The 11633-nt window shown below is 37.0% G+C and overlaps 1 protein-coding gene across 1 annotated transcript; it reads left to right on the top strand.

The window, feature by feature from the left end:
* The first annotated feature begins 765 nt into the window (after positions 1 to 765).
* On the top strand, positions 766 to 11114 carry asip1 (agouti signaling protein 1). The gene is made up of 4 exons (XM_026307553.1): positions 766 to 958; positions 10202 to 10370; positions 10478 to 10527; positions 10791 to 11114. The coding sequence occupies exons 2-4, from the start codon at positions 10205 to 10207 to the stop codon at positions 10953 to 10955; spliced, it is 381 nt and encodes a 126-aa protein (XP_026163338.1). The 5' UTR covers positions 766 to 958; positions 10202 to 10204; the 3' UTR covers positions 10956 to 11114.
* The last annotated feature ends 519 nt before the right edge of the window (positions 11115 to 11633 follow it).

Genomic DNA, 11633 nt, shown 5'->3' with positions numbered 1-11633 from the left:
CTTTGTTGGCCAGTCGATCTGATTGTCCATCACCAGACTTCTCCTCATGTGTACCACCAATGTAACACATTTTTAGCCATTAGCGAAATATCTTACGTTGTTGCATTGCTATGGTTCAGCTCTTCATGTTGCACTGCATAAATTTGGTCTTGTGCTTTGGTTTAGGGCCAAAATTCTTACAGAACTGATCAGACTGTCATCAGCCTCAGCTGTGCTTTGTGTGTGCTAATTAAAAAAAAAAGTTAGCATGCTAAGACAATATTCGACAATATTCATTCCGGGAAACGTAGAGAGACACAAACAGAAGTACATGCGACAGACTCAGGGAAAAGAACATGACAGTACACAGTCACTAAATACCTAATTATCACAGACAGACTGAACAGGTGAAACGGTTCAACGAGTGAGGATCTTCATGTGCTACACAGCTACAGAGGTGATACCGCTCCTCACAGTAGAGTCTGGTTCACATTTATCTGTTCATCCTCTCCATAATTTGACCTTTCCCATCCCCCCAACCCATGGCAGAACTGGTCCCGCCTCCAGTACAAACACCCCAGTATGTCTTCATTACCCACAGCAGGGCAAGGTACTACTACTTAAGGAGAGATAAAAGAAGAAATAGAGGAGAGGGAAATAAAAGGGGGTTTGGAGAAAGACAAAAACTTTTACAGGGAGAAAGAAACAGAGGCAGAGTAGCGAGATTGTGAGAGGAAGGCAGTGAAAAAAGGCAAAAAAAAGAAGATAATTTGAGGAACAAACAACCAAATCAGAGGTAAAGTGTGGAAAAAGGGAGGGGGGCAAGAAAGGGAGAGTGGTTTACCACAGAGGCAGAGAATTAAAGACGTGTAGTGTAAAAGATCGGAAGGACAGCAGAGAACAGCACACCATAGAACCGAGAGAAAGCGAGAATCTAGAAGTTTCACAGACTGGCAAACAGCTGCTTCAGGAAACACAGGTAAGGCAAATTAATATTTTGATCTTATCTTCACTGGGAAATTGAACAATGAAAAAGCAATGAGGGTGGTACATCATGTACAACACAGCGACGCCTGAGCACATGCAGCATGTATCAGAAAATTCAAAATGTGCTAGGTTTATGGTCCTCATCCTCAAGCAAGAGCAGAATTTAGTGGAAATCACGCGGTGAGCTTGTAAAAAACCTAAAGCTCTGGCCTGGAAAGTGCAGTGGGTGCCATGCACATTGCAGAATTGAAATTGAAATCTGGGCCCAGTGATGAAAAACAAATTATTCACTGATTATTATTATTCACTATAACTATAACAATGTAGTTCATGTCCTGATTACGTCAGAGTTTTTAATGTTTTTCTACCTGGTCACAGAAAAAAGCCGGACAAAGTCAGACAGTTTGCTCATTAAATTACGATCATAAAAGTCTGCTGTAAATGTCAGTGGAGATAAATTCATTTCCTCACTTATTTACATTGTTTTACAGCAACATGCACAGTAATAATGTCAGAAAACAGGGTTGTATTTTTTATGATTCTGTTTGAAGCAAAGCACCGGCGCTGTCAGGGCTCCATCTATCGACTACACGATCTCTGTCTGTCATCAACAATCTTGTCAAAATGAATAAATAAAGAGAGAAACGATTGGTGGTTGTACTGTAAGACAGTTTGCATCAATCAGCAAAGCTTTAGCAGCATTTTCATATTTTACTATGAACAGTAGATTTTGGATTTGAGATAAAATGCTGAAGCTGCTACATGAAAAACTTTAATAATTTAAATAGTTTATGTATTTTTATATCATTTATACATATTGAATGTATCTATAATATTTGGTCTTTAATATTGTATTAAAATTGTGTTTTAAATGTCACACCTTTTCTTTATAATGTTTAAAATTAATAATCAAATAGGTTTTTTAATGACTACAGCCAAATGTTTTACAGAAAGTCAGTATAAAAGTCAATAAACCTTCTTGAATCCTTCTGACTCAATAAAGGTTTTATTCATGTGCCGTGATACTAATGATAGGATTTCTAAAAATGTTTTAAACTGCTCTTAAATATCCATCAAAGAAAAAGAGCCTTTTCCTTAATGAGATTACCACACACCAAACATCTTCTGCCAACTTCCTCATGAAACAAAAATGTGACTGAAAATGCATAAACACCCAGGTTTATTGCTTCATCTCCGCACGCTGACTTGGCTCTTACATAAGGGATTAAACAATTTTCAGTTTGTAGAAACCGCCGATGTAAAATTCTTAAACTCGCCTCAAAATGCAGGAGTTACTTATCTGCTCGTAAACTTTTCAGCAAGAAATCAGTCCAAGACGAAGCAGTTGGATTAAAATTGTTGGATTACAAAAAAATAGTTACATCACATAAATAATGAGGTAGATTAAAGATTTATCTGCATGAAAAGTTATAATTCAGACTTCACCTGTAATAATAGTGAACAATAACGGTGCTATTTTGTATGCAGAGATTAATTAATGTATTAATGTATTAACAGTATTATAAACTGTATTTACTTTTATTGTTGGTGCCTGCTGGGAAGCTGTACTATGTAATGTCTGTTGCCATAAGGAATTCTGGGTAAACAGTTAATAGTAGTAATTTCAATCAGCAAGTTGATGGTTGATTGAAGTTGTGGCTCAGAAATCTGATCTCTTTAGGCTTTGTGGTGGAAAAAAAACCAGAATCATCCAGACACTAACCTGCAGTCACAGCAGAAAGAAATGATCAAAAAATACAGATGTGATTCTGACCAAGCTTCACGATCAGGATATAAATGAGGAGGAGTCCAAAGGATCAAAACGTCCTGAAAATACATGTGATCTTCAGTTCACGTGTATTTCAGTTCAATTCAAATGATACAAATTATCGTATGTCCTGATGTGAAGCATTTGTTTAACACTGCAAATTATTTTTCTTCTTAGCATCTGAAAAAAAAAGTGATTGTGATCCGACACCTTTGATTCAACTGATTACAGGAAAAGAAAAAATACAAAAACTTTATGATGTGATTGAAACAGAACTAAATTTAAATTTAGATTTAAATTTAAATTTTTATATATTAAATATATACAACAAGCGGTTGTATAACATGTGTACAGTGGCTTGTTTGTGTGTGTGTGTGTGTGTGTGTGTGTGTGTGTGTGTACTCATTATTGAAACTGCCTCTATTTTCTGAATTGAACTGACTTATCTAAACTTTTAGAGGCTATTCAGTTATTGTCAGACTTAAACTCTATGTCAAGATGCTTTCACTGTCAAAAGTCCTTTCACTACACTGAGCTGAGAGCCAATTATTTTAGAAACATGCCCAAGAAATTTAATTTTTCCTGGTATCCCTTGGTTCCTGGTACCAGGTTTCTCTAATCCCCTGCTCCAGTTACAGAAATCAGGTCTCTTGTCTGCATGATGTTGAAAGGAAAAGTCAAATCCCATTAAAGGACCAAAACCAATGATGAGCTCATAGTACTGTCTGAGTCTGCAAAGCCTGTTACATCGTCTTTCTCTTTTGTATCAACATTTCTATTTTAGACTCATCACTAAGCTGCACTGTTGCACTCTGTGACATGTTCCTTAATCACCATGAACACACACTAATTTAGTTAGACTCAGCTGCACATGCATCGTCCTGCTGCCAGAAAACATCTCAAAATGTGTATTGATTCCTTGCTCCAAAAAACTGTTGCTGCACTATTTATTGTATTTCACGTGACAGTAGGAATCAGTAGGCCTGGGGTAGGGAAGTCAGAAAATGCTGTGAGTGAGACAGACCCGTTGCTGGTTTTAGTCTTCTTGTGAGATTTATTGATTAAAAGGGTGAGACAGGAGTTTACAAGTTAACTTTAAAACCTCTTCTTTGTGTATTTGTGGTATAGCGCTGGCACTTCTAAATATCTTAAGCCTCGTCCTCGAGCGTGGTGGAGCAGTTCACCTATTGTAAACGGGCTAATATCCTCAGCATGTCCACTATTGGCTTAGTTGTTGAGTCTTAGTGACTCTGCAGCAGAGAGAAGAATTTATCCAGCAAAATCTGTTTCTGACAATCACTGAAACAAAAATCTGACTTCCTACAGTAATGAGATGTGGTCATATAGGTGAGGTGTGTGCTTCTTTTTCACACACAGGCCAGCACTGTGGATGACAAATGCAGTAGAAATAATAGATGTTTCATGGCATGTCAAAAAGGATTATGATGGCTATGAAATTAATTTAAATCTCTATATTCATTTTACTCATATAACTTTTTTTCATCTATATTTCATCTATAGTTCCCCACATCACCATTGTAAATATTATCACCTTTTCCTCACAGTGGGGACTGAAGACCTGCGGCGACAGAATAGGAAATGAAATATTGTTTCTCTGTAGGTACTGACAGTATTGTTGGGTAGAGTCTGATTGGGCGTTATGGTGTGACAGGAATATAGTCTATATCATTTGGTGAGATCAAACCTCTTTAGTTGTTCTAGTTCTAAAATGTTGTGCAACCCAGACACACCCTGTGGAGTGTATCTAAATCCTGACGTGAGAAAGGAAATAACAGTTGGTAAAGAGGGATGGCTGCTTTAATGTGCCGGATGCCAGGAAAGAGAAACTCTGGCATGTTGTTACTGAAACACTTCAAATTATAGTTTCAGCATGTTTGCTTAAGAAGGGCGGCATTTTAAACATGTTTAAATTACACATCAGAAAATGTTCCAATATGAAAAGCTTGAGGACTTATGTAAGGAAACCCCTCTTTCCCAAATACTTTAATAGTAATAACTTCTATCCAACTGTGAACAACTAACAGGATAAAAGGTGTGCAGTGTATGGAGCAGCCCCAGATGTCAAATGACGTAACACAGACTTTAAACCCACTGTCAGGTTGATTTATCGTCCAGGAGTCATCCCTAAATCTGCCATAAGTCTTCCTTTAAAGCTGCCCCACTGAACAACAGACATAAGAAATGGAGAAAACATCTCAGTTTCCAGATTCCAGGGTCGAAAGAACAAAGGTCGACCCACCCAGGAGCCAGGCGTCGCCGTTTGACCTCTGCGGCAGTGGCCTCTTGGATTGTAAAGCAGGAGACTGCTACAGAGCCCTAGAATAATTACTAAGTCTAAAAGCAATTTAAACAAAGTAATTTTGGCAATACAAGTTTCTAAATAGGTGATAAAAAAAAATAAAATTAAAACTACAGATTACAACAATAAAACATAAAAATTATAGAGCTTCACATCTCGTGTAAACAGGACGTAAATACAGCTAACCTGGGAACAACAATATATAATTCCAAAAAAAAACAAACAATCAAAAACAAAATGTTCCTTGAAGAGTCAAACAGTCTTATTAAATTTCTGTTGAGTCTGTTTAAACTGACGCTACCTCTGCCTGCTTCCATGCACCGTTTCCTCAAAGAGGGACCCAGAATCTTTTTTTAGTAAAACCTGCAGACATGACAGTGATTGGCCAGTAATTTTAAACACACTAGTTTTAGTGGGGCTCATTCTTCTGAGCCAAACCATGACAGAAAGTTGGAAAACATTACACAACTTGTGTGAAACCGGATCACAGATTTAGCAAATATAGCACAGCGACTGGTGAGGCAACTTCACAATTTTTCTTTTTCATTTAAGGCTAGCGGACATTATAAGGCCAAGTAAGGAGCCAGAGACGATTCACAGAAGCTGTACTATTTTTTTCATGACATGCTTATTTTGGCACTAATATTTAGCATTTAGGCATGAAATCAAATGACTTTTTGGGTATGAAAAGGATTACATATAAAAAAAACAAAGCACAGAATCCAGAAACCAGCTCTGTGGCACTAATGAGCTTATTTAGCGTCCTTTAGCTCACCGTTTTGGTTTCACGCCTGCCCAAACATCAGAAGTCTCTCAGCTGCGGCAGGCAGCTGTTGTCAACAAACAAGCCCTGATAAGCCCCTTGTAGAGGAGAAGAATGGAGGCTTTGTATTTAGCCATTTTCCAGAGAGTGTTTAGAACATGCTGTACATGTGGCTCAGCACTGGAAAATGTGCATTATGCGTCCCTGGAATCCACTGTTAATCAAAGCAGACTGCAGTGCATCTCCCATGAATAAGACTCTTTTCAAGATGACAGGAGGTGAGTGCTTGATGCTCAAATCATAGATTTACTGTGGAATATATTTTTAAATGTACAATACGATGTTGACGTCCTCCTGACTTCTTCAGTGTGTATGTCCACAGATGCTGGACTGCTGTGGCCAAGAATGTCAACAGTGTGGTTCTGCAGGTAAGCGAGATCACAAAGGCGACCACCACCAAAGACTCTTTTGTAACATTAGTATTATTATTTAAAAATATATATATATAATGGTTATTTTTTTTCCCAAATTACTAAAATGTAGTTTATTGATTGAAAAATGTATTTTTTATTTGTTCATTAACTGAACATGACACTTTATAATAGACCGAACTGTGGTTGCAGCTACAATAATGAGAAATGACTGATTAATTCTAGTGTCTAATAATTAATAAGTAAATACTGAATACTAAATACATAGGAATATATTAATGACTGTATTTGAAACAGACATCATTGTAGTCTCTTCTCATACCTGAGAGTCAAAACCCGGGGAGAAAGAAATTGATCAATTAAAGTCACTGTTAATTGAGCAAATCAAATTAAAGCTGTAAAAGTGGGCTAGGAAAAAAAAAACTTTTTTAGGAGTAAGAGAGCAATGAAAGGGAATGAGAAGATATTTCTGAAAAAAAAAAATATCACAGGTTTTAATCAGTGTGAACTGTCTTTAAAATTGATTTTGATTTAAATGGAGCATTCTTATGTAGTTTATAGTTTGAGCTTGGTATTTTATTTCAAAATAATATACCCTGAGGTCTGACTGTTGCTCCAGCACTAGAGAAGACAAATGAAAATGTGTAAAGTTTTTTAATTTAATGCAGACTAAATTAAATAGTCTGTTTTGAGCTTTGTCATTGAAAAGAAGAGCAAAATTAATAATAGTGTTATTTAAAGGATATTATAATTTCCTGAAAGAGGCTGAAAGAGGTTTTGTTTGTTTTCTGCTTCAGATTTTGAAATTGTTTGTTTTAAAAAAAATCATGTATCAAGTATCTTCTGTTATTTGTCAAATAAATACATTTATTCTTATCTTGCTCTGTTTCACGCAGTTTTTCAAGACGCTAATTTCCTTTGTTATGAACAGAAAACCAAAGGTGAAATATTGCAGGTCAGCATGTGTTTTCCTGCTGTGTCTGATTCAATTTTTAAACCAGATTTTTAAAAAAGCAAAGGAAATAATGCCCGCCTGTGTCTGAAAGTGGAGCCAACATCCTCTGCCACACAGCAGATCAATTTAAAAAGGAACCCTGTACGTTTATTGCCGACTTCCATGGCGATGGAAATTACTCAAAATTATTTCAAAATGAGAACCAGGCCACCAGGCCGCTCTGATGTTATTCTTTCTCCAATTCTACCACAGTTTTCTAGACATGTTTCTTCAGAAAATATGAGTGTGTGTGTGAGTGTGTGCGTGCGTATGTGAGTGTGCATGTGTGTGTGTGTGCGTGCGCGTGTGTGTGCGCTGGAGTGGGATTATTTTTTTCCCAGTGCAGGTCAGATGTTGGTGAGGCCAGAAGAACTGCGAAAGTTCATCTTTAATGTAAGAACTGGTCTTAGTTAGATTGTCTGGTTAAATACAAAATGATTGTAGTAACATAATAATAATAATAATAATAATAATAATAATAACAATAATAACAATGATTATATTGCTTTAATCAGGCTCTGACCCTTATTATAATTGTATTTCTATAATTGCTTTAGAATATACAGATACCACCTATGTAGTTCTTCTTCTGCCTAGATGCTCTTTCCCTTTTTTGACTTTAATATAATAAAAGTAAGATAAAAAGAAAAGATCTTTTTTTTATTCCCCAGAGGAACATGCATGTTCTTGTCAGTTTGCAGCTGAGTGTGTCTTAACTAACAATTGTGCAAATTACATCATGCACTTAGTATGTGACCAAACAAAGGCTCAAAGAGGACAAACAAAGTACTAGCACCTGAACCTGAACCTGAAGTTATATCTCTCTGAATTGTCGGTTTTACTGTGTTACTAATTTAACAAGGTTCTTGTGAGAACCATTTCAAGTGATCAGCTGTATTTTCTAATGTTGGCTGTCCAAATCATTTTCTGTTTTTTTTCTTGTCCCCTGTACAATCAGTTCATCATAAAGTTTTACAAAGCACCAAAATATCACTAATGACATCAAATTTTCATAAAGAGCAGATCCCCATGACCCTAAATGGGAATAAGCAGGTATAGATGATGGATGGACTAGTACCATCTCTCATCTAGTCTGGATGTTTTATCTAATACATTTTTCTTTGACAAACTGTCAAACACTCCTGCCTGGCTTCTAACATGCTAAAAGAGAAATCCCTGCTGTCCTTCACTGGTTACCTGTAAGTTTTAGGACTGAGGATTGACTTTACTGCTGTTTGAATGGCTATGAATGTTTAGGGTTCTGCTGATATCTGTGATATGCTGACTACCTGTGAGCCTAATAAATCCTGAGATCCTCTGGCAGGGCTTCACTAATGGTTCCACACTCTCATCTTCTCACTGAAGCTGACTCTGGCCGTGATGTCTGAGGTTATCAGGCAGGCAAATTCCTCCTCCTTGAAATTTCTACTTAAAACTGACTTTTCTCACCTGACCTTTTCTTGACTCTTATTGTCATAACTCTTTCACTTACTCATCTTATTTTAGACCTTTATACTTTTTTGCTTTGATTACTGTGAGAACATCAGACTATTCTTAATTACCTCATGGGTATATCTCTTTCCTTCTTTGTGTTTTCTATCTTATTTTCTCACTCTGTTTTATTTTTAAAGTGTAGAGAAAGAAAAGATGAGCAGAGGCAGGGGTAAGACAAGGTTCCCCTTAAAATAAAAAAAAGTAGATTGGATTAAGTAAAATAATTCACATGTGAAGCCACGTAAGTTGTTTTTTTTTAACTCTACATATTACTATGGGTTTACAGCCTCCCAACCTCCAACTTCAGTTCTAAAATAAGTCGCTGAAAACTCGGATCGGATATAAGAGTCAAAATAAAATGAACCATTAACACAACGAGTGGTTACAGGAAACTATTCAGTAATTATTCCTCTGCCTTCAGCTGCCAGAGTTCAGCAGTTGCAGCAAAGATCAAGGTCAGTGCCACTAAGCAGCTTTGTGGATCGGCCTGCAGGTATAACTCTGCTGAAGCCAGTGGCATCATTGGCTGTTGCAGGAACATCCACAGTCAAGAAATGTTGACAAAAATGAGAACTTAATAGCAAAGATGAATAGAGAGTTATCTCCTACAAGAACTGAGAAGTATTGTGTCAGAGTTGCAAAGAAGCACCAGGGGCTGGTTATTTTTTCAACATCCCACCTGGCATTTATTAAGTGCATCATGCAGATGAGAACACACACTGGAACATTTGAAAAAGCAGCAGAAGTCAGGGTGTCACTGTGAACCCACATCCAAAATTCTAAGCAAACAAATGGGTGATGTGATGCTGAGCAAAGACATGCAGGTGACGTCACACGGTCCTGACCAAGACACTCAAGCCTGCTGTCATTAGTTTCACAAGTGATTCCATTCAGGGACACAAAGATGAAATATCTGACTTGAAACATCTTCAAACTAGATGCAAACTACTTTCTTTTACTTGTGAAGTCATAACAAGGCTGATGAAAAACATCCAGTATCCAATCCACTAATTGATCAGAGTGAAATAATCTCAACCACTACTCAATACATGGATGATGCCTGCTATTGATCTTTAGTCAGGAATCATCACTTTTCATCTACACAGTAGCCATCACACGTCTAATGGCCAATGCCACGACAGTTTTATGACCACATACCTTCAGAACAATGACATACATGTAGCATGTAGCTAATGTTAGCATGCTAGCACACTTTAAATGGTGAACATGTACCTGCTGTATCTTTGTTATTGTGAGACTGTTATTAATCATCCAGACATTAATACTTAACTCCAAAATGATATGATTCCTGTATAACTCACACTCAGCTATTCAATAAAGGGAAATATGTTTTGGTAAAATAAGTGTGCACTGCCTGTGCAAGTCACTTTTACACTTTAACCAACCTCTAACTTTCCAAAATGAAGAGTAACATGCATGTATTGTTGTTACTTCTGTTCTACAGAAAATGCATGCCTTCCTGCTGCTGAGCTGCTTTGTCCTCACCACAACAGAGTACTTCCTTGGCTCTGCCCACATGATACCTGATGAGAAACTCTCTACCAACACGGTTGTTGTATCCACTGCACTGTCTCAAATCCTAGATGCAGGTTCACCACCTGTTGTTATTGTAGGTAAGTTTGCAACTTTATACTTTAATGCTGTTCTTTTACTTGTAAAGGTAAAAATTCTGCCATCAGTTTAACTTTTCATGGTACCTTTCTTCTGTGTTTTCTTTCAGAGTTGCCCAAATCAGTTAAAAAGAACAGGAAAGCAAAGAAAACAAAAAAGGTGGGCCCAAAATGTAATGGTGTGTTGATGATTTACTCAGAACTTGATCTAGCTATATTTACACAGATTGTGCATAAGACATGTTATATATTTGTGTGACTGAACGATGCAACTGAAAACTCATATAGTATGAACTTTCATGCTCAAATCCTACTCTCTCACAATCCTTATACCAGCATTTTCACTCAGAACACACATATAGTTCCTTCTCCTATATTCAGCATCTTTGTCTTAGCTCAGCAAACCTTCTCTCTTTCTTGCAGAACAAACTGAGTGTGAAGAAGCGGCCACCTCCTCCTGCTAACTGCATTCCCTTGGGGGGAAACTGTAAATTTTCAGGCAGCGTGTGCTGTGATTTCTGTGCCTTCTGCCAGTGTCGGCTCTTCAGAACTGTCTGTTTATGCCGAATGGGCAACCCTCAGTGCTAAACAGCTAGCTGCAGCTGGACAGAACGAAACTTTATGTAAAGGCAAACCACTCAACATGTTCACCGTGAGACACAAATCGTTTCTTGGTTTGGTTCTTGTTTTTTAACTTTACCTAAAATTCACTGCATGAAAGCACTTTATCACAAAGGACTGCACATAGTGAACTAATCTAAAAACATACAGGGTTTAATGCTTGTAGTATTGCTATGAAAATATTTTTTACTTGGAGCTTTTAGCATGCATAAATTGAATATTTTTTACTAAAACAACTTTATATGTTGCTTTATTTTTACACAAAATATGCACATGTGCAATACCATATTTTCAATGCAATGACTATCAAATATTCTATTAACCCTTATTAGTATAAAGTCTGTAGACTGTGTATTTTTTAACACTGTTGTTTTATTTAGTAGCTAGACCACAAGAACAATAAACCGTCCATCCATCATCTATACCTGCTTATTCCTATTTAGGGTCCCAGGGATCTGTTGGAGCCTATCCCAGCTCTCTTTGGGTGAAAGGCAGGGGTACACCCTGGACAGGTCACCAGTCCATCACAGTACAGAACTATAAACCATTTAATTTAATCTTACCCGTTAGGTGAAATTGTCTTCACAGATATTTAAAGCAAAATATCTAAAGTTTAAAAATATAGAATTTCCTCAAATATCCTAA

Source organism: Mastacembelus armatus, chromosome 5 (assembly GCF_900324485.2).
Source record: "Mastacembelus armatus chromosome 5, fMasArm1.2, whole genome shotgun sequence".
Lineage (NCBI taxonomy): Eukaryota > Metazoa > Chordata > Actinopteri > Synbranchiformes > Mastacembelidae > Mastacembelus > Mastacembelus armatus.
Note: the sequence above shows the minus strand (reverse complement) of the source record. Positions and strands in the feature narration are given on the sequence as shown.